Source organism: Panthera leo, chromosome B4, assembly GCF_018350215.1.
Source record: "Panthera leo isolate Ple1 chromosome B4, P.leo_Ple1_pat1.1, whole genome shotgun sequence".
In the NCBI taxonomy this organism is placed as follows: domain Eukaryota; kingdom Metazoa; phylum Chordata; class Mammalia; order Carnivora; family Felidae; genus Panthera; species Panthera leo.
This window is the reverse complement of record NC_056685.1, coordinates 126,566,029-126,589,824: the sequence shown is the minus strand read 5'-3', so window position 1 is coordinate 126,589,824 and position 23,796 is coordinate 126,566,029. Positions and strand designations below refer to the sequence as shown.

Sequence of the window (23,796 nt, the reverse complement as noted above, 5' to 3'; positions counted from 1 at the left end):
AGTAGTTTCCTGTCTCCCCTAGCTCCTGGGTACCACTTCAGTGTTTATCTTGAAGTGAAACTTCATAAGCTTTCTGGCTCAGGTTCTGTCTTGATTTTCGGCTCCAGTCTCTCTAGAGATGACGAGCTGTGTGGTCCTCGGGTCACAGTCCCAGACTTGAGGCTGGCACAGTGTGAACAAGGGTAAGACAAGCAGAGAGGTGGCGGGGAGCCAGACGGTGCCCAATCTTGCAGTTCGTGGGAAGGAAGGTGATTAGGGGTATGTGGCAGATGAAGGACTTATGTTTTCGTGTCATTTGATCTCCTGCATGAAATGCACATATATTGGGGGCAGAGTGACTGCGGGAGAACCACTGGCAGGCTCCTTATGGCTAATCCAGGGGAGATGATGAGGTGTGGATTGGAGGATGGCTGACTCTGGGGTCGAGGCAAGTGGGGAAAGACACCATCTCCTGCTGGGAAGGTCTGTAATTAACTGATGCCCATATTTAGGCTACCGCAGACGAGAAGACTGAGGCCAGAAAAAGGATGTGACTGATTCACGACCACGCGTCATGTTGGGCTCAGAGCCCGGGCCTCTCAATATTGGTCTATGTGGTTCCATCTACACCCATGCAGACTCTCTTGGCAATATTGGTCTATGTGGTTCCATCTACACCCATGCAGACTCTCTTGGAAGGGGAGGCAGAAATGTGTGCCTAGGGAAGAGTGCACGCTTTCGTGTAATCCACTTGTAATGAAGTCAGTTTCATTCTTGCCATTTCAAGCCTCACTTGGGTGGCACTAACAGAGATTTCTGAAGGGAGGGGGACAGCAAATTGGAGCCATTTATTGACAAGAAGCAGAGAAAGGATCAAAGGTTTTGATCTCCCCCTTCAGGATGCCCAAGGAGAAAGGACATGAGTTTATGTTAAAGGATGTTGAAGATGAGTTCTGGGCAACTCCAGCCAGCCTTTGCAAGTATCAGTCATCCTACAGGCCATGCTGACCACACACTAGCCACATGCCTGCCTCTTCCATTAGACTGTGTCTGATCTCCCTTACGGTTCCCAGAGCCTGGTGGAGAATCCATGCCAAATAAATATTTTAGGAAGAAGTGGGAGAATGACATCACTGGTCCCCTGATCACAATGGAGTGAATGGAAGGATCAAGTTGTTGCCTGGCTATGAGATTCATTACAGAAGCAGAGAAATTGTCAGGTTCTAATTAGCTGTAGTCCATAGCTAAGCACTGTAGTCCATTAGCTAAGCACTGTAGTCCATAGCTACAGTGTTTATGTTGTATCATCGTGCGTAACACAGAGTAGGTGCTTAGTAGATATTTACTGAATGAATGAATGACTGAGTGAATGAGTGAAACCTCAGTCCCTCACTTAAGTGCCAAATTCACGCTTATCTAGAAGTTTGGGCCTCCTTGAATGCAGCAGTGTGGCTCCACCTAGTGGATTATGTTTGGAATTTAAACATTTTTCCCCACTTTTTTTTTTTTTGATGCTTATTTATTTATTTATTTTGAGAGAGAGAGAGAGAGAATGAGCGAGCAATCACGGTGTGTGTTTGTGGGGGGCTGGCGCGTGGGCAAAGAGACAGGGAGAGAGAGCATCCCAAGCAGGTTCCATGTTGTCAGCATAGAGCTTGACTTGGGGCTTGATCTCACAAGATGGGTGATCATGACTTGAGCCGAAATCGAGAGTCGGGAGCTTAACCAACTGAGCCACCCAGGCGCCCCTTTCCCCACGTTTTTTGAACTGTGTAGCTTCTATGATTACTTACTCCCATTCATCCAGTTTGGCACAGATCACCAAGTATGACAGCATAGCCCTGCAGGTGAGAGGAGCCTATCTGGAGCTCTGAAATGGGCGATTTGAGAAAGACACTTAGGGGATGGAGGGGGCCAGATAGATGAAGTCGCTTAGAGCAGCTGATGTGTAAGGAACACTAGGCCAGGTATTCAGAGGCCCGTCAGTACTTTGCTGTGTGGCCTTGGGCAACACACTTGCTCTCTCTGAGCTTCGGTTTTATCATCACAACACTGTGTGCCTCTTGTGCTCCTGGGATAATGCACAGATCCCACCACAGTCTCATTGGACATATGGGGACACCACACTGCAGCTGAGGAAAGTGGCTTTAAATTAAGGAGCCCAGGACTCACAGTGAAGGGTCCAAACCAGAATTTGAATTCAGAGCCATATGATTCTAACACCTGTCCTGTTGGCACTGCATCTCCTCTAGATGCTTTCTAAAGCCCTTTTATGGTGCTACGCACACATCTTCTTGAACCTGTGTCTCTCTTTTTGAGAGGCTGTATATCCACAGAGTTACAGGTGTGGTCTCTGGAATCCAACTGCCTAAGTTTACTTACATGACCGATTCCACTCACATATCTAGTTATAAGGTATGTGACCTTGGGCATGGCTTCATTTCTCTCCATTTGGGTTTTCCCATCTGTCCAATGGGATTAACAACAACAAAGTACTGAGATCACGTATACGTGTGTGTATGTATATGTATATTTAAAAATTTTTTTTAATGTTTTTTTTTTTTTTTTTTTGAGAGAGAGACAGAGCATGAGTGGGGGAGGAGCAGAGAGAGAGAGGGAGACACAGAATCCGAAGCAGGCTCCAGGCTCCGAGCTGTCAGCACAGAGCCCGACGCGGGGCTCGAACCCATGAACTGTGAGATCATGACCTGAGCCAAAGTCGGACGCTCAACCGACTGAGCCACCCAGGTGCCCTGTATATGTATATTTAGATTATATATATTATATATCATGCACACACACACACGCTTATAATACTACCCAGGACAAGAACATCCAATAAGTATTTGTATGTTTTAACTATAAGTACATAGTTACACATATATAAAAATATATAAGTATTTCTGTGTTTTAACTACTACGCCTTGCCTTTGGACTTTCGCTGCTCCTTCTGACATAGCCTCAGATAGCTGTACGTTTAGATCTTTAATATTATTCCAAGTAAGCCCTGTTCATAGTCACAGGGACACACTGGTGGGACTGCAAAAAGGAAAGCTTTCACTGTGCCCTTTCCGGGTTGAATCCCATTACAGGACCACCCTGCCTGTAGGGCACTATGAATTAATATATGAAATTTATAGATACTGCAGTTATATTGTACAAATATATTGATTCCATTATTTGGGGGTGGAAGTATTAATTTCTCATTTGCAAATATTTAAAACAAATTGAAATTTTTATAATCTTATTCTTGCCTTTCTTCATTTTTATACCTGGAGCTTCCAAAATAGATGTGACCTTGGTGGGTTTCTCCTGACCTCCCAGAGGCCGTGCTCTATGCCAAAGTACGAAGGCTGGCAAAAGAGTAAATCTCGGAAATCCCCTGGAAGATGAAAATATAAAGCGGGCTCTGCTGTCTGAGGAGGCCCATGATGACCCAGCTGGATGCGGCTGGACTTGGCTCCGGGAGGAGGAGAATCTGAGCTCATCGCTAGAGACTGTGTTGACTTTCCTGTGATCCAGGAAACTATGGGGAAGAAATGCTGACCCAAATTCCTTCCAAACCACCGTGCTGAGCAGTGACTGGAGACCCAAACCCATCTCCCCAGAACAGAGCTTCTCAGCCTTGGCCCTGCTGACACTCGGGACAGGGTAATTCTGTGAGCCAGAGCTTCTCCTATGCACTGTAGGATGTTTAACAGCTTCCCGGCCTCTGCCCACTAGATGCCAGTAGCATCTCTCTCCCTCGGTTGTGACAACTACAAATGTCTCCAGACGCTGCTAAATGGCTCTGGGGGCAAAATCCTTCCCCCTCCCCCCCGCACAAGGCAGGTGGCTTGCTAAACCAAGTCCTAGTCATGTGGTTAGTGCCCCTGGTCAGATATTTTTGCTGAAGGCCATGATGATGGTTTGTGTACAGAGAGGTAGCTGAGGTGGGAGGTTGGCCTTGAATTATCTAGATAATTGATCAATTCTCCTTCTCTATGCTGCATTGTAGGTAAAGCCTTGGTCTCCTTGGGATGAAAAGGTCACGTTTCATTAATAGGGATGTAGAGACAGAACCTAAGGACTGAAGTCCTAGGAGTTTGGGGCACTCTGTAAAAATCACAGTTTTTTCTTATAACCTTCATGCTCTCAAAGACATTTCTGAGAAAGCCATCTCAGACTGCCACATGGTCCCCTCCATGTACCATTCAAACATCGTTTTTCAAGCCTTCACAATTCTTTCTGTCTACCCTCTTCTCTATTCCTGCCCGTCGTGGCCTGTCTGTCTCACTTGGGACACAAGCTGCTTTTGGCACACCGGACCCGAGTGTATGTGGTTTTACAAACAGCCCTTAACTTTCTGTTAGCTTTCTGTTAACATTTTCCTCCAGAGTGGAATGACTTTCATCTAATGCTTGATAAAGAGTGGAATGATTTTTATCTAGTGCTTGATAAAGAAGCTAATTCCTAAAGTTGTCAGCAGAAACAGGTGGCTGGAAATAGTGATTGCGGACACACCGTTCCAAAGCTTTTGACACAACGTCCCCCCTGGTGAGAGACAGCAGGAAAGAAGCGGCAGAGGGTAAGGTAATTCACCAGACATTCACCGGCAGCTGGAGAAACACCTCCCACGTCTAGTCAGGGGAGAAATTGTTGGCAGGAGAAGAATGCACAATTGAGTCTCTGAAACTCTCAGAGAACATGGCAGTCTTAAAATGACTCATTATGGCCTAATGCACAAAACAGCCTAAGGATCTTCCCCCACAGCCCACCCCGCTTCTCCCTGGGTCCTGATCCTCTTTTCAGGCATGTTTTCAGTGTCCTTAGGAGACAGAAGGGCCTATGGCAGTCACAGCCTTTCTCAGACCCTCCGTGTGCTCAGCAGTCATCTGGGCCTCCGGTTAAAATACAGATTCCAGGGCAGGAGGTCTGGGGGAGGGGGTGAGATTCTCCCTTCCCAACAAACTCCCAGGGAGGTCGATGCTGCTGTCTGTGGACCCCACTTTGAGGAGCAAGGGAGCAGAGCACATCTCTTAGGAAAGGCCACGGATGCTTACATGGATGGAGGAGTGGCGGTGGAGCAGAGAGAGTGCCTGCCTTGCCCCCAGGTGCCAACAACAGCGAGGGCCTCTGAGACGTGGGGCTGGTGCTTGGTTCCTGAGCCAGGATTCAAGTCTCTGCTGGGCTGTTTCTCTTCTTTGAAACAGAAGAGGCCCCAGAAGGAGCAGCAGCTGGGCTGTAGCTTCTTCGCTGGACAGTTTAAAGGACTTTACCCAATCAGAGAACTCAGTTCGTGTCCCATCCGACCTACCGGCTGCCTACTACTCGGCTTTAACACGTGCGTATGTGACATCGGTGCAGGGAAGCGACCCCCACACGACAGATTCTAAACAAGGCCAGACGGTCTTCCTCAAGTCTGACGCTCCCGAAAGCCACATGGCCGACCCTCCAAATCCATGGCCCAGACCGTATGTTGTTCAATGTCCTGACTTCCCGCTGCCTCGACGACACCAGAGCTAGCTACCTATCTCCTGGTTTTACGAACACAAAACAAAACACAACCCAGGTCTGTCCCGGGCTTTCTCAGTCTTCTCCTGTGCTCTGCTCCCTTGAACATACCCACGGAAGGTGAAGATGCTGTGTGCATAGTCTGAGACGGGAGCAAACAGAACCGGGTTGCAGCTCAAACTGGCTCATTAAAGAAAACACAACCCGACAACCCTGGAAAAACTGAGGGTCCTGAGCTTGAGGACTTTCTGGTGGCTTATTTTTGTGCTTCTGGAAGGTTGCAGCTGAAAGTGAAATTTGTTTCTCTAGCACTGTGGCAGGAGAAAGCAAACGAACATCTTGTCCTCTGTGGGGAGGCCGCTAGAAGAAGCCGGGTCCATGCACTGCAGGCAGAGGCCACGGGGTTCACCTTCTTCCCCCTCAGGAGCGAATGAGGGAGGCCTCGCTTTGCAGGCTCTGGGGGCCTTTCCTCTTTTAAAAAGCTGGATGGGGGCGCCTGGGTGGCTCAGTTGGTTAAACATCCGACTCTTGGTTTCAGCTCAGGTCATGATCTCATGGTCCATGAGTTTGAGCCCCGCGCAGGGCTCTGTGCTGATAGGGCAGAGCTTGCTTGGGATTCTCTCTCCCTCTCTCTGCCCCTCCCCTGCTCACATGCATGTGAGCACGTGTGTGCTCTCTCAAAATAAATAAATTAAAAAAATGCTCTATGAAGTTGTTGACTGTTTGAGGTCCTTCTCAGCTCTAACAAGGGACTGAAACACAAAACTTCCACATTCAGATTATTCCCTGTGGTTGTGTTAATTCTTCTCCCTGCATCCCGGGTTGACAGAGCACGGATCTGGGAGGCCAGGAGATGCCCCCTAGGTGTGTGTGTCCCTGGTTCAGTGATGCCCATCACTGAGCTGCTGTTTGCGGGCAAACTCAGCCATTAGGAAACCTCCCCCTGAGGCTGTCTCTACTTATCAGCAAAACTGAGGGACCCAGGCTGGTGGGAACTTGGCCCCATAAAAGCGAAAAACCTGAGACAGGAAACATGTGGACTCAGAGGCGCGATGGACCAAACGTGTCTCCTGTCTGACTCCTGGCCTCACTGAGCATGACCTTGACAATCAGGGCCCATCTGCCAAAGAGGTGTGGGGGTGGTGGTAGGGGTGGTGGTCACTTCACACCAGGAGTCGGCCAGGCAGCAAGTCTGTCCCCAGGCTGTGTCTGTGTGTCTGTGTGTCAGGTCCCCTCGAGGGACCCAGTTACCTCTGTCCCCAGTGACAGTCAAGACCCATTAAATATTGGCCCATCTGAACTGAACTCAACACCCCTGTCTCGCCCAAACAAAACTCACGCACACACAAAACTGCATGTAGAGGAAGCTGACCTTGGCATAACAGCTCACCACGGATGCGCACGATTAACCTTCCCCTGAGCCCGGAAAGCTTTTCTTCCTCTTCTGAATATGTGTCTGAATGGTCATTTTTTTTTAAAGCAGCAGAGAGGAGAAAAGCATTTCATTCCCCCACCTCCCTGGAAAGGAAGCATCTTATTTGTTTTTTTAATTAAAATTCTTGTCTTCCTTTTTCAGATTTTATTTTTAAACAATCTCTACACCCAATGTGGGATTCGAACCCACAACCCTGAGATCAGGATTCACATGCTCCATGGACGGAGCCAGCCAGGTGTCCCAAAAGGAGGCATTTTAAACAAAGAGGATGGTGAAGGGTTAGAGCTTGCTCATTAGTCAAGCTAACACAGTCTGCACTCAATCCCAGCACTGCATTTACTTTTCGCCTTGCCGTCTGCACCTCAGCTGCCCTATCTGTAAAATGGGAATACAAATCCCTATCATAGAAGAGGATGGAGATAATAATGCATACAAAGCGCTGGGTACAGTGGCTACCACATGATAGATGCTCAATAAACGTTAGTTCTCACTGTGATGTCCGAGTCAGAGCAATGTTGGATTTTACTTGTTTTCATATTTGTATACACTGCAGGGTGTCTTTCCACAGCAGGTATGTACAGGATTGAGCTGTGGCGGGCCTTCATCTGTCAAGATATCATTCTCTACAGCCGACCCTGTCCTTCCCTGCCAATTTCTGCACTCATCGATGTAAAAGAGGGACTGGAAATGACATTTCAGTCAGAGAAGCATCTCGAAGCAGCACACAGAGGTGTGATGCTCGGCACTGTTTCCATTGCCTCTGGGATGAGATGTGGCAGCCGGCTGACAGTCACCTAGTAGAATTCCCTACCGGAGAGCTCAGAGCAGGAGATGAACAAAGGGCTGGGGTCCCTGGGGCTGCAGGGAGTGAGGCTGTCGAGGGAGTCTCATGAATTAAACTGGACCCTAGTGTGGTAGAAGGGGAGCTGTTCGGCTGCCGTGGGCAGGATGCTGACAGAACCTCTGCTGGCCTCCGGGGACCTGAGGCTGCCGGTAAGGCTGAGGTGGGGTAAGCCAATCAGCCTTGAGACTGGTGGCAGTCGCCCCAGGGCAGGAGCAAACCCAGCTTCCCTCCTGCTTCTCCCTGCCTGGTGAACAAGATGTGCTGCGTTTTGACACAGCCCTCCCTCTCACATGGCTTCAACCACGCCTCCTCTCTCCCACCTGCTGTGGCAACGCAGTGACATCCCCATTCTATAGGAGGGAAGACAGAGGCTGGAAGGGAGGGGCTCACTCACCAGGCACCTGTGGCCAAACTAGTGCACGACTCACGGTTTTTCTCTGTCGAGTCTGGTTTAAAAAATGCACAACGGATGCAGGGTTGACATGTGCAATTTCACATACCTGGGTTTCATTCTACTGTCAGAAATGGCCCTTCCCTAACTTGATTGCTTTACTGAAATCCATTTTTTTTTTTGCCTTTATAAAAAGAAGTCCCATTTTTCAGTAACTGAATTGCTCCTAGCTACTTTTTCTCTCCCCCAGCTGGTGAGGTTTTGTAGACCATTTCTCTTCCTCCTGTATTCGATAAGTAAGAGTAGTGAATTGATCAGCTGCCTCACTAACATGATGAGGATAAATGGGGTGGCAGGCTTTAATAAAATGCAGCAGTGGCAAAAAATGAAGGCAGGAAGGTCATCACAAATTCTACGTAAGGAGGTCATCACAAATTCTATATCAAGATTGATTGGTTTTCTGAGGCCAAATAGATGGATTAATATCAGAGGGAGAGAACTGATAATGACAATATCTGAGTTGTAAGGACCTTCAAATTCTACCCCCCACCCCCGCATTTATTGCTTGAATCTCTATCAAGTGGTTGGCCAGTGTTTTTATTGAATGCTTCCTGTGGTGGGGAACTCACTACCCCTGTGTCATCTCATTCCATCTTTGGAAGGCTTTGCTCTGACTTTTAAACGTTCTTATTTATGCTTTGATGAAATCTGAATCGTTGAAGAGTGCATCATTAGAACAGCTCTAATCCCTGCAGCCATACTGAGTGAGGCTAATTCTTATCTACAAAACCTCTCTGGTTATTTTCTTCTGATGAGTCAGTGACCTTCATCCAGTGTAGGGGACATCTGTCAAGTTCATGGCTACCCCTCCTCTTTCTCCATAGGAATGCCGTGGTATTTGTCCTGTCTCCCTAATGCAACAATAAGAACCGAAGCCCCCAGCCACGCCCACAACTAAGCACAGTCACGTGACTGAGGTTCTGCCAATCGGATGTACGGGAATGAAACTCTGATTGAGAAGCAGCACGGTGAAGGAATGGAAGCTTCCACTTCGTGGTGCAAGTGGAGGTGGAGGCATCGCTCTTTGTGGCAGGTTGAATTTCTGAGGCAGGAATGGTGTTGGTGCTTGTGGCAGGAGCAGTCACGGAAATCAAGTTCCTGGTCACTGTGGAGCTGCCATCATGGATTTCTGCTTTCGTAGCATTTGGTGGCAGCAGTGACTTTATCAGGCCTTTCCTGTGTCATGGCTTGTAAGTTATTCCTAAAAGCCCTGCCTTTATTTGAATTTTTTTTTTTTTTTTTAAGTTTCTTTATTTTGAGAGGGAGATCAAGAGATCGTGAGCGGGGGAGGGGCAGAAAGAGAGGGAGAGAGAGAATCCCAGGCAAGCTCCACACTGTTAGCGTGGAGCCTGATCAGGACCCTATCTCACGAACCATGAGATCATGACCTGAGCAGAAATCAAGAGTCAGATGCTTAACCAGCTAACGCTCTGCCTTTAACATGATTTCTCTAGCCCATCAACAATTGTATGAGTTGTCTAATATCTTTGAATAAATCCCCTTTCTTCTTAAATTAGCCAGAGTTGCTTGCTGCTGGGAACCCTGACTCATACAGGCCCTAAACCGAATGTACCACTCCAGGAGGGATCTCTGCAGTGCAGAGAGGAGCACCATCACCTCCTTATTCTAGTGATCATGCTCCTATTAATGTAGTCTATAGCTAAATGAGCTCTTGTAAGCAATGATATCACATAGCTGATTTTCATTAAACTCCCTGGTCAGTTGAAACCATCACATGTCAGGAGTACAGACAGATTCATTCCCTTGTCTAAGGAATTTCTAGAAAAAAAGACTTTATGTACTTTCTTATTATTTTCTTATTATTTGTTCAACAGAAAACAATGTCTGAGCGTCCCCCAACGATATTTAATGTGTGAGGGTGACTCCTTTGAAGTACTGGAAATGCAGTCATTCCCTTGACAAGGAAAGAGTAATTATGGATAAAATCTGCCCCTCTTTCTTCTTGCCACCCACTCATTCCCCACAGCAAACGACAGACAAGTCTCAAGGTCACCCAGCAGCCATTTCGAACCAGATGCTTCACTCATCCCATTCCACCATCAAGGTAATTTTCGTGAAGGTGGAAGAGACAGCTGTCTTTGATTGTCCCTTCTTGATCCTCCTGTGTGTCCCTGCCACTCTCAGGAGGCCTTTGGGAGTGCAGAAAGAAGTCTCGTAAAAACAGTCTTACAATAAACAAGAGTTTTCTTCTTTGCTTCTCTGGCCAACACAGTAGGGAAAATGAAAACCAAAGCGGGAGAGGTTGGGTGCTTTAAGTCATAACGGGGAGGCGGGTCCCACATGTATGCTAGGCCATCAGTAAACACCCGTGAAATAAATACATTTGATCTGGACTAAAAGCAGACCAGGAAAAGTGAAGGTGGAGTGTGTGAATAATTCCTTAGGTTTGTGTGAATAATAAACACTCCACCTAGGAAAATAGAACTTGAAATGATTTCCCCAGATGTATTCCTTATTTATTTTAAAAGTTTTTTCATGTTTATTTTTGAGAAAGAGAATGAGAGAGAGCAAGCATGAGCAGGGGAGGGGCAGAGAGAGAGGGAGACAGAATCCGAAGCAGGCTCCAGGCTCCAAGCTGTCAGTCAGTACAGAGCCTGATGGGGGGCTCGAATCCATGAACTGTGAGATCATGACCTGAGCTGAAGTCGGATGCTCAACCGACTGAGTCACCCAGGTACCCTCCCCCCCAGATGTATTCCTAAAATGTCTTCATGGTCTGGGATGAAAGGAAAGGCTCATAACAACCCACAAGGTTGAGATTCCAAAGAGGCAGGTGACAAGATGAGAGCCACAGGTGAATTCTGGCAGCAGAAAGGATTGGAGATGAATCTGTGACTTCCATCCTTGACACCTTTGCTATGGGAAGGGTGGTCCCTGGATGGGCATCATGAGCACTGCCTAGATGCTTATTGGAAATGTGGAAGCACAAGCCTGACCCAGCCCTAGTTAATCAGAACCTGCATTTCAACCAGATCCCCAATGATGCGCATATAGAGTGAGTCTGAGAAGCACTTCCCTACACCATCCGTGAGATGTCTGGAAAAGTCAGTCAATGGTAGAAGGACCTCACTGCACAGCTGAAAGACCATTTAGACCAAGTGAGAGCAGTGGTCCTCCATGACCCATCACTGACACCGAAGTGCTGGACTAACAGCACAGAACGGTCGCCCCCGGATGCTGCAGGATGAGAAAGTCCTGTCCAGCTCTCAGAGACGTCACTGTTTTCTGGGAGCTATGGATGGAGAATCAGCTGCCAGAGCCAAGCTGTCTCACTGCCATACTTCCTGACATGCACATGCATTTCATTAAAAGGAGAGGAGACACTGGGGAATACAACTCAGCAAGAAAAAGGAACCGACCCCCGATACACGCAGCAGCATCCTTGGACGGATCTCAAGGGCATTGTGCTGAGTGAAGAAAGCCACTTACTCTACAGTTCCATTTATAGGACATTCTCAAATTGACAGAACTATAGAGGTGGAGCTCATATCTGTGTGGCTGCCAGGGGCTGGGTTGTATGAGAGCAGGAAGGGGGTGGGTGTGACTAGGAAGGGGTAGCACAGGGACACCTTTGTGGTGTAGAACAGTGATTGTGGTGGTGGTAAAATGGATTTATACATGTGATAGAATGGCGTCGAACTGGACACATGCATTGTTGCCAATGTCAAGCTCCTGGTTTTGATATTGTACTAGAGATCCTTAAGATGCAATCATTGACGGGGAGTGGGTGAAGCGTACAAGGACTTCTCTGTACTATCTTTGCAACTTCCTATGAATCTGTCATTATTTAAAAACAAAAAGTGAAAAGAACAAAACAAAAAGGAGACGGTGGTCATGGGGCTATGATTTGGTGAGATGCATCCTCGTAATAAAACATCCTTGGAGCCTTGTCGTAAGGCTTTTACTGGGTTTCTTGTTTTTTTTTTTTTTTTTTTTTTCCCCAAAGACATTGTACACTGAGCTCCCTTTTCCTAAGTCCTCCTGGATGCCATCTGGAATGTTTTATCACCCTAAATGGTGTTACCACAAGGTTCTGATACGTGAGCGTAGCAAGAAGAGTGTGACATGTCCAGTCTAGGCTCACAGAACATCAGCTCGGAAAGACTTTCATTTAGAGTTGAAGAGACAGGTGCAGAGTGGAGAAGAGGCCTGTCCAAGGTCACCAAGTAGCCAACGGCAGCAACAGGACCAAGGGCAGTATCCGCTGCCCAGTGCAGAGCCCCTTCATACCACCACCCCCCTCTCCCCCGGCAACTCTTCATCCCAGAGGTTCGAGGTGGCATTAAAATTCAGAACTCATCCGAGGTTAACTCTGAACAGCAACATCCAAAGAACGCATCAACGGCATCAGGGCATCTCTTTTAATTGCCTATTCACGCAGACAGATTGTCTTTTCATTTTCGGAGCTAAACTTGGAGGCACGTCCTTTCATAGGGCACTTGTTATCCCACTGCCTCATCAGTAATGGGAACTAATGTGCAACGTGATTGCTGAGTACAAATTCTATTTTTTCCTACCAAGCAGGAAGTTTAAAATCTGCGGGGTTATTTTTAAAGGGGGTGAAAAAATAGGCATCGTACCAGCTTCCCAATGGTCCTGTCCGAAGGCACCTGCTGCTTTATTCAAGGCATTGGCCAGGTTGGGAGGATGAAGTTTCACCAGGGGGATTTCTGGGTGGAAGGGTAGGAGAGGAGTGTCCACACACTCAAGTGGCAGGAAAGGATGTGGGCTGGCTGCTGGTTTGATGAGGACAGCGACCCCAGATTTTTCTGGAGTTGACATTCGGTATTGGTTTCCTTTGGGGATTTGTGGCTACCTACCTTCTCTTCAAAGAGCCAGGGTCCCCAGCCTTGGACTGAGAGTTGGGCCAGTGGGTCTGTCGCTGCTTGGTCATTTGTGGGACAGCCTTGGACTTATGCCATATGAGTCACAGAAATGTGAGTCTCACGTTTCTGAGTAGATGAGGAGTTTGAGGAGAGCGAATCCCCACAACCCTAATATTTAACAAATATAGTAATAACATGAAAGTATTTTTAGTACTAACATTTAGTGTTTACATGAAAATATTTTGTGTGAAATATTTATAGTACTTATATGAAAGAAATCAAATTGAACTTGGCTTCCATTGACTTAAACATTTCTTGATCACTCACTTTGTGTGAGGCACCATGCTAGGAAGTAGGATTGCAATCGAGCTGTTTTGGGGGGAATTTCTCCATATCCCCTGGAATAAGTAGTACAACCCTAGAGATCACACACCTCTGTGGGTTGCTGCAGAATGGCTACAGTAGAAAGTTCTAGAAACAAAGGGCAAAATTGTTAACCTTCCCTTCCTTGTGTGAATCATCAGTTTCTCCTTCCCTCTGCTTAGTTTTAGAAGTTTGGGAATTACTTTCTCTGCTACTAACTGTGTAGGACCTGTGCAAACTGTCTCGCTTAATCTTTCCAATGACCCTTTTTTAAATATTTTAGAGAAAGAAATGTGGGTGGAGGGGTAGAGAGAGAAGGAGAGAGAATCCCAAGCAGAATCCACGCTCAGTACTGAGCCCGACATGGGGCTCGAACTCATGAACTGTGAGATCATGACCTGAGCCGAAAGTAAGAGTTGGATGCTTAACACTTAACTGAGCCAGCCAGGTGCCCTGAAACCAATTTTTCAAAAGAGAAGAACAAAAACTAGATGGAGTGACTCATCCAATATCTCGGTTCCAGTCAGGGGCTGTACTGGCTTCGTTATGTGAAAAGTTTCCAGACTTGCATCGGAGCCTGAAGCCTGGCAGTGGTGAGCATCTCCCTGACTTGAACCCTCATGCCAAGAAGCCCAGGAAACGGTCTTGGAAAGGGTGTCTGGTAGGGCTGGTCGGAAAGGGAGTCAGAAGTGGTGGGAAGCGGATACTTCCGTGCCTGTCCACCTGGGACTCAAGCTAGCCACTGGCAAGGCGAGGGGAGGAGGGAGCGAGCGCTGAATTTGAAGAAGACAGGGAACCCAGGGCTGGTGAAATAAAAGTTTTTCTCAAACTGCTGTCTGGGACGCTGACCCGATTATCCATCCTGCCAGCGCACGCTGCCTGAGGTCAGTGAAACACTGCTCAGCCACAGAGCCTTGATAACACAACCCTGGATGAGACGACGCCCGGCTGGAGTAACACTTTTTGCCTCGGGCTTCACAGGAGCAAACAACGTGAGCAGGAGAAACAGAATCCCAGAACTACAGACTCTCAGGGGCGGAGATCTTAGAAGCCCTTCCTCTAACTGGACCCTGAGGTGTGCCTACGCTGTCTTCCAGCTTCTGCCTCCTATGATGGGCGCTCCCACCTTGTTCCCCCATTTTGGGTGCATGGGTGACATTTAAATACAGTACAGAGAAAATGAATTACACGTGTGCGCATTGGGGGCAGAAGCCAAGTCGAGGCCCTTGTGTTTATTCAAGCGGCTGCTCGACCACCCTCCTTCCAGTTCCTCATTGTAATGGAAGCGGTAGAAGGAGCTTTGTGGCTGGCTCCTGTCTCCCACAGGACTCATCCTGTCTCCCCCCAAGATGCTAAGGGCCTCAGATGCGACAGGCTTCACTGAAGACCAAATGACAACGCTGCCCATCGACAAGTAAAAGACAAACGTGGCAGCGTACGCTTTATCTTTGCAAAAGGAATAAATCAAATGGTGTACTCACCCTGAGGCTACACAGGATGCACAAAAATAAATCGACCTTCTGTTCTCCCGGCCTCAGAGTTCTGGCCCCTGGCACGTGGATGCTTTGGTTGTTTCTTAAAGAAGAAATGGAACTTGGCTGCTAAGCAGGGCTGGGCATTCTGGGGAGGGGCTCGTGATGTCAGTTGTCTACCGGGCCTCACTGGCCCAGGTCTCCCCGCCCCAGCTTCCCGTAGTCCTTGTGGATGATCCAGGGGGATTCATCTCCACCCAGACCTGAGCTGGGCCCAGGCTGGGTGAGGAGCCAGAGTGGATCAGGTGGGGACTTGGTTTGAGCTCAGTGATGACAATACCCAAGGGGAGAGCCGCTTGCCCTGCTGTGACCCCCACCCCAGAATGCCGCCACCATCCAGAAGCATGTCATGCTGGCCCTTGATGGGAGCCAAACCATGTGGGCAGAACTCGTTTTTCTCCCATCTTCCCACCTCCACAAAGCTTCCTTGTGGCACACAAATGGCAGCCAGAACTCCACTCTCTGCAGGCGAATTAGCTCTCTGAATTAGGCAAAGTGGCACCTGTCAAGTCCTCCAAGGGTGGCACCCGGAGGTATATGCAGACCCAGGGGACTCGAGCCTGCACAGCCAACCCCTGGTTGACGGAGTGGACAGGTGGCGGCCCCTACCTTTTTTACCTTGTATCTCCATTTTCCTCGACTTTTTCTGCACGGCCACCTTTTCCAATCTTTTAACTGAACGAAGTTCTCAGGCTCCCCCTGTTGGGTGAAGAGCTCACTCGTACCATACACACGATGCACGGCTTGGGAAAATCATTTAATGACAGAGAAAGCACACCAAACTAGAACAGAAGCCCGTCAGGACTGGCCGCTGTACAAATCGAAGCCCAGAGGCCCCAAACTAGCACTAGACATTCACAGGGGGAAGTCAGTCGTGGTGAAGGGAACATCACGCAGCATTTCTGAGGACACAGAGGAGGCAGGAGGCAGCAGAGACTCACGCACGTGCTGTGTGTATCTGTAACTTGGACTCCTCTGCAGGCAGTTTTTTTTCCTTTCTTTTTTTTCTCCCTTCTTCATTTGATTGTAGGGCCTGCGGTGGTTTGCAAATGACCAAGTTGAAGAGAGGCCTCATGTATCCAAATCACGTGAGAGCCGATGTTGGAGGCAGATGTGGCCCAGGAGCTGCCCCAGGGATCACACCCATGTAACCTGGCCTCAGTCCTGTGAACAGTGGCTCAGGGAGCATGACAGCAGCTCTTTTAGAATCTGGGGTCTGTGCACAACTTCCCAAAGGCATGCTAGGAAATAGGGTTACCAAAGAAACTTTGCCAACCCCAAAGGGCAAAAGTCATTCTCGTTTCTATCTAGGTTTCCAAGGAAAGGACAAGAGAAAAAGGCAGCAACTGAAAAACTATTTGGAATATTGTGGCACTTCACCAATCTCTTTTGCTTATAATATATGGCAGAGAAAACGGAACCCTGTCGATAGGAACTTTCATCAGAGATAACCCTATACTGTACATTCTCAGAATACAGAAAGAATCCTTCCTATCATACATATTTCATCTTTAAAAATAATCTAACATAGTCATATTCTCTGGCTAGTAGCAAACTATTAACATCTTTTGAGAGTACAGAGAAAACTTTGGGATTCATAGTAAATTCTTGGACGTGCGCGCCCCTCCCGCCCCTGATCAGCATCATCTATGAACACATGTCTGCTAAAGCATCCCAGAATCATTGTTAAAGGAAAGGAATATGTTACAGTTTCACCGAATGGATTTTTAGCAAGAAGTGATGAAACATTTTTACCTTGGCAAAAATGAAGCACAAACATAATGTTTCACTGGCTCGGGCCCATGCAGATGCATGTTTGTTACGTGGGGCTGTTTTACTGTCACCCCGAAATCACAATTAGCATGCAAGTTGTTTTCAGCTATTGAGTTAGAGATAATTATTGGCAGTGCACCTCTTTTGTGTAACCATGATCACTAAGGCAAGATTATTATTTCACTTTGTATAGAATATCAGCAGTATCTTGTCAGATGCATGTTTATATGGTATAGACCTGCGACTTACTGTTTTTTTTTTTTTTAAAAACCAAAACTCAAAACACAGATCCCTAAACACGATTCAATTGAAAATGAACTGTTGCGCTTTTAGAAATAGGTTTTTAAACTACAAGGCTGCCCTGTTTTTGTTTTGTTTTTTTTTTTTATGAACATTTTAAAAAGTTCCCACCCCTAAAAATTTGCCAAATTATTTCTTCATTATTGGTAACAGTCTCACCAATTTGCTACCACGGTTGACTCTCGCTGAGCTGTAGCTACTAAGGTCCTTGATGTGAGCACAACACTCTCTGGGGTCGGAACAGTTCAGTTCTCCAACTGTCCACCTGCAACCCGAATGACCTTTACTCCTCAATTCATCCATTTAACAGTGGTCCCGGCAACGGGCGTCCAAGGGCCCCAGGGGTGCTTTCGGATGGGGTTGGCTTGGCTGTCCCATGTTGACCTTCAAGCCCTGGACCCCACTGCAGATCTGATCTGCAGACCAGTGGAATGTCCTTTGTTTCTCAATAGGAACACACAGGAGCTGGAATTGCTTATTCAAGAAAAGCTCGGGCAGGAGAGGCAGCTCCTTGGCCTAGCCAAAAACAGATGCCAGGTGAACTTTGTATGTGTTTGTGTGAAGCCAGTGCAGCAGCAGAACTGGAAAGTCCCCAGGGGACTGTTCCCTGCGCTGGACGTTTCATACAACAGAACCTTTGGAGGATGACAAGTGGATTGACTGAATCCTGATGGCCAACGTCCTCTGTAAGTCCTGGAGCACATCCTGGCCCGTCCCTTCACCATTTTTGTCATAGAGGAGCTGCTTGAACGCTTCGTTTTCGATGAGGACCATCATGTTTTTGAGAAAGTAGCCTTCGCAATACGCGGAAAGCTCTGTGACTCCAAGAAACTGTGGAGGGCAAGAGGAAGCAGGAGACGGTTATGTTTCTGAAATGCACCTGGCTGCCTGCACAGCTAATAATGGTGAACACCTATTAAGGCAGAGTGACTACAAAAATGGCCCCGATTCTCTAGCCTTTGCTGTATTCACCCTCATGGGACAAGACTTGGCAACTTCTCTCATGAGAGGGTTGGAGTCCATTTCTTCACTGCTTGGCCTTGTGACTTGCTCAGGCCAACAGAACACGGCAGAAGCCACAGTTGCTGATTCTGAGCTACCTTCAAGTGGCCATGTCTGTGCTTCTGCACTCTTGCTCAGAAACCGGCCTCTGTCACGGGAGCAAAAGCCCTGGTGAGCCTGCTTGGAGGGTTAGCGGCTCCATGAAACTGAGAAGAGAGAGTGACAGGGTCCAGCCACGGTCAACAAAGCCAAGCACAGCTGACCAGACAGCTGATGTCAGAAGCAAGGCCCATGGAGACCAGAAGAAACTTCCAGCTGTCCCGTCGACTCATGTGCCGAAGAAGGGTTTACTGTTTTATCCCCTGGGTTCTACGGTTCTTTGTTGTGGCTGTAGACAACTGGGACATGAATGGAGTTGCAGACACAGCTCTATGCTCTTGGAGTATTGTTAACCTGTTTGACTGTCACAGCAACCCCGAGTGGGCACTGACTACCAATTCTCTGTATTTAGAGCAGTGGTTCTCAACCAGGGGTTTTTTTGCCCAGGGGACGTTTGGAAAAGTGTGGAGAGGATCTGATTGTCACGACTGGGTGGTGGCGGTGATGTGTGTACTACTGGCATCTAATGGGTGGAAGCCAGGGATGCTAACATGCCACGATGCACAGGACAGACTCTGCAGCAGAGAATCCTGTGGCTCAAGCTGGCAGTGTTGAGGCTGAGACACTGATCTAGAGATGGGGTTCCTCACAGACTGAGCCGATAAGGAAGGGATTACGTTGACCTAGCTCACCTTCATAAGCCCAAGCAGAGGGCTTGACAGATGGCAGACACTTGGTAAGTTGTTTGTTGAATGTATGAGTGAGCAGTTAACTCTCGGAGTAATGAACTAACAGTGAACATTTACTGGGGGCTTACAAAGTGCCAGGCACCTTGGTAGGCACTTCAAGTACATCATCTCCTTTAATCTTCAACTTCCCTGAAGGAAGGCAGATTACCACCTCCAATTTACAGATGAGGGAACAGACAAGAGTGTAGGTTACAAAAAGTCACACAGCGTGTCAAGGGCAGAACCAGGAACTGAATCCTTAAGGCTGTGTGCTTAACCATTAAGACACTGCCCTCATTCTGACACCATTAATCAGAGGCCAGGTATTCAGCCTCCTGTGTGCGTGGTGGAGGAACTCACGTTCGAAGCACAGAAGTAAATGCAGATATGTGGGCTGGCTGTCTTCAGATCTTTTCTACAGTTTCCAAAGTCCCTCTATGGCAATGAACTGGAAGCTCAGAAGTTCTTAAGTGCTCCTTGAGATAACATCCCACTGGTTTATTTAAATGTTGATTTATTTAAATTATCCAAATGCTGAATCATCCTTCTGAACTATCCTGTCCTTTAAACAAGAGATGTGGAACACCTGGGTGGCTCTGTTGGTTAAGTGTCTGACTCTTGACTTCAGCTCAGGTCATGATCTCGCGGTCCGTGAGTTCAAGCCCTGCGTCGGGCTCTGTGCTGACCGCTCAGAGCCTGGAGCCTGTTTCAGATTCTGTGTCTCCCTCTCTCTCTGACCCTCCCCCGTTCAAGGTCTGTCTCAAAAATAAATAAACGTTAAAAAAAAAAATTTAAAAAAAACAGAGATGCACTTAATTGTTAGATGGGAAATGATAATGAGGCAGTGCTAACAGGGCTATGGTGGAACGAGCTGAAACACCTGGGTTTGAGTTGGGGCTCACCCACCTCCCTCAATATGTGACCAGGACTGGGCCACTTGGCCTCCGGCTTTAGGTGCATCATTTTCAAAATAAGAATTATGACACCTGCATCCCAGACCATGATTCTGCCGTTTGTCACACTTAGGAGAGGTAGGTTAGGAATGTAGTTAAGGGATGGGCTTTTGGCTTCTGGGATCCTGCCCTGCCCCCCTCCCTGCCCCAGATTTACCACTAAGCTATTGGCTGTTGGGCAATTTATACAATCTCTCTTTGCCTCCAAACTCCTATCCATAAAATGGGGTTGATGATAATACCTACTCAACAGTCTGTTGTTGCGATTAAAATGAGATAATGCATGGAGTGACAGAACAATGGTCAATTGGGAGTCAGCACTCACTCAATATTAGTTGTCATTATAAATGTAAACTATTTATCACTCTCCTTCTCACCAACTGGTATCCAGTGACCCTCATGCACAAAGTAGGTGGCCAGGCTGGGAAAAAGGGAACTGACTGTGTCTATGGAACCTAGCCCAGCTAACGGACCAAGCTTGTGGCCATGAACTCACTGACACCATTCATTGAGCCAATGGCAACTGTATGTATAAAAACCACGTGCAACCTTGGGTACGTTAAATCACTTTTCTGTGCTTCAGTTTCCCCAGCCACAGAATGAATGGCGTGACTCAGAGGGTACCATGCTCTTCAGTGCAGACACACCAGGTAATTAGGCAGTCTCTGAGAAACTTAGAAGACGTGGTGAGGTTTATCAGGCAAGAGGGCTTGTTACCACCCAGGGTTCCCATAGCTGCACAGTACCCTGAAGTTGGGAGAGATCTTAGGATTGCTTTCATTCTTTCAACATGAACCCTGACATTAGAGTCACAGAGTACAAGCCCTCATCGTACAGGTGGGGAAACTGAGGCTCAGAATCGCCTATCTTTGATTCTGTGGACACAGAGAGCACTCCCCTTGACCACACCTGGCCACTTGCTTTGTATATAAATGTCACTCATCACAAGTTAGTGTAAGTGGAGAACAACAAGCACAATAAATACTTACATTTATATTTGGTGATATTTATTCAGTGGTGACTATACATCAGACCCTTGCCTACCTCCACACAAATAATGACTGACAGAACTGGGGTGGGAACTCTCATCTCCTACACCAACGATTGACAAACTACAGGCCTGTGGGCAAAATCTGGCCCACTACCTGTTTTTGTGAATAAAGTTTTATTAGAACAAAACCACACCCATCATTTATGCATCATGTATGGCTGCTTTTGCATTACTATAGCAACCATATGGCCTGTGTGAAAATATTACCTGGCCCTCCACAGAAAATGTTTGCTGGCCCCTGTCCTAGACTGTAATTTTTGCAAGAGCAGAGCTCATGTCTTACTAATTTTTTATTATATTCTGATGAATACAGTTCCTGGTAAATAGTGGGTGCTCAATAAACACTAATGAATGAATCCCTAGTTTTGCAAACCTGTGTTCTTTCTAGCACAGTGCATGGTTGGGCTTACTGCATTAGCTTAGATTCAATTTGATGAACCAGCCTCTTCTTTTTCTCAGGTTGAAAGGGCCATCAGAAGCTTCAAGGCCCCCTTTTTACGACTGAATAATTTGGGACAGATTTACCAGGAAAAAAAAAAAAAAAAAAGATGGTTAAGCCATGCATTTATGGGATGGACTTCTCATCTGTATAAAATTCCACAGCTGTCTCAAACAGATGTAGTATAGAGGTAATGTTGCCAAGGTCTTGTTGACATTTGGGACACTGTTATTAGCATGTAAACTCCTGTGTTTCCTGGGGTTCTGACCCAAGAGTTGGGTTTTTTTTTTTTCCGTTTTTACTAAACTCGCCTCGATGTGCGGTACAATCTGCCAGAAATAGAATCCACATGCATGTGCTCGTTAGTGGTGTTGCAGTATCTGTAGCACAGGGGCAACAGCATACAGAACGGGGAAAGGGCAGGGCTGGCTGGCTTTGCCTTGTTTTCTATGCAAATGTCACGAAAGGCAGACTTTTGCATTGGAAACACACCAGGATGTGGCCTGGGAGACCGAGGCAGAGTCTCGTGTCTGTAAAAGGCAGAGCTCTGGCTGCAAAGTTACATAAACAGAAGGGGCAGTTCCCTGCCATAGGTATTCAAAGCCCATAGCACTAATGTATTCCCAACCTGGGCTCCTCTTGCATCAGGCTGCAGTATTAAATACAATAGCTACGGAAGCTGCCTGCCGAGAAGCCTGAAGTGGTTAAAATGGATTGCTGACAACATGACAGGCCATGGCAAAGCCACTTGTGGATGCTGGGTTCACAGGACAACTGGAGTGTCTGTGGCCAGGAGAGGGGGAAGGACCACAAGATTCATAATCAGTCTCTCTTCTTGGGTACAGAGCAGTCTCTGGATGCTTTTCTGCAGAGTACTCAGTTTAAAGATTAAAAAAAAAAAATGTGCTGTGTCCTGAGAGACCAGATTTTGGTAAAACCCTCATTTAACCAAAGCACCTAGTGTGTGTGTGTGTGTGTGTGTGTGTGTGTGTGTGTGTGTGTGTGTGTGTGTAGTAAGTAGTGTGTAGGTTTTGATTTACTGATGACCAATGAGAAGATCTCTTCTGTGTATCAATGATTATTGCAAATATTTCAACCATTTATTAGGCCAGAGAGCAAGGTTAAGAGCCTGTGCTTTGGAGTAAGACAAATCTAGGTTTTCCCATCTGGGTATATACCCCAAACCCCAAAGAACTAAAAGCAGAGACTTGAACAGATATTTGTCCTGTGTTCACAGCAACATTATTCACAGTAGCCAAAGGGTGGAAACCACCCTAAGTGTCCACTGATGGATGACTGGATAGACACGATGTGGTCTCTCCAGACAATGAGATATTATTCAGTCTTAAAAAGAAACGAAATTCCGACGCATGCTACAGCATGGATGAACCCTGAGGGCACTGTGCTACCTGAAATAAGCCAGTCACAAAGGGCAAATAATGTACGATTCCATTTATATAAGGTCCCTAGAGTAGTCAAGTTCATAGAGACAGAAAGTGAGTGGTGGTTTCCAGGGCCTGAGGGGAAGGGAAATGGTTCCCAAAGTTTCAGTTTGGGAAGATAGAAAGTTCTGGAGATAGATGGTGATGATGATTTTACAACAATGTGAATGGGCTTATGCTGCTGAATGGTGCGCTTAGAAATGGTTAAAATGGTAAATTTCATGTTATGTGCATTTTACCACACACACACACACAAATCTCCATAGTAGCTGTGTGACCTTAAGCAAGTTCCTTCCCCTCTCTGTGCCTCAGTTTTCTTATTATGATATGAGACTAATGATAGCATTTACTTGAAAAGGTTGTAGTGAGCATTAAAAAAGAAGGTGTAATACACAAAAATAAATTCAAAATGGATGAAAGACCTAAATGTGAGGCAGGAAACCATCAAAATCCTAGAGGAGAAAACAGACAACAACCTCTTTAACCTCGGCCGCAGCAACTTCTTACTCAACACATCTCTGGAGGCAAGGGAAATAAAAGCAAAAATGAACTACTGGGACCTCATCAAAATAAAACACTTCTGCACAGCAAGGGAAACAATCAACAAAACTAAAAGGCAACTGACAGAATGGGAGAAGATATTTGCAAACAACGTATCAGATACAGGGTTAGTATCCAAAATCTATAAAGAACTTACCAAACTCAACACCCAAAAAACAAATAATCCAGTGAAGAAATGGGCAGAAGATATGAATAGACACTTTTCCAAAGAAGACATCCATATGGCCAACAGACATGAAAAGATGCTCAACACTACTCATCATCAGGAAGATACAAATCAAAACCACACCGGTCAGAGTGGCTAAAATTAACAACTCAGGAAAGATGTTGCCAAGGATGTGGAGAAAGGGGAACCCTCTTGCACTGTTGATGGGAATGTAAACTGGTGCAACCACTCTGGAAAACAGTGTGGAGGTTCCTCAAAAAATTAAAAATAGATCTACCCTATGACCTAGCAATAGCACTACTAGAAATTTATCCAAAGGATACAGGAGTGCTGATTTG

The 23,796-nt window shown here is 46.8% G+C and overlaps 1 protein-coding gene across 1 annotated transcript in view; it reads right to left on the bottom strand.

Moving 5' to 3' along the window:
* Positions 1 to 17,046: 17,046 nt before the first annotated feature.
* The window catches only part of BTBD11 (BTB domain containing 11), a 313,797-nt gene continuing 307,047 nt past the window's right edge, over positions 17,047 to 23,796 (bottom strand). Inside the window, exon 17 of the mRNA XM_042947621.1 lies at positions 17,047 to 17,848. Coding sequence (XP_042803555.1) covers positions 17,639 to 17,848 — 210 coding nt within the window. The 3' untranslated portion in view covers positions 17,047 to 17,638. The remainder of the gene's footprint in view (positions 17,849 to 23,796) is intronic.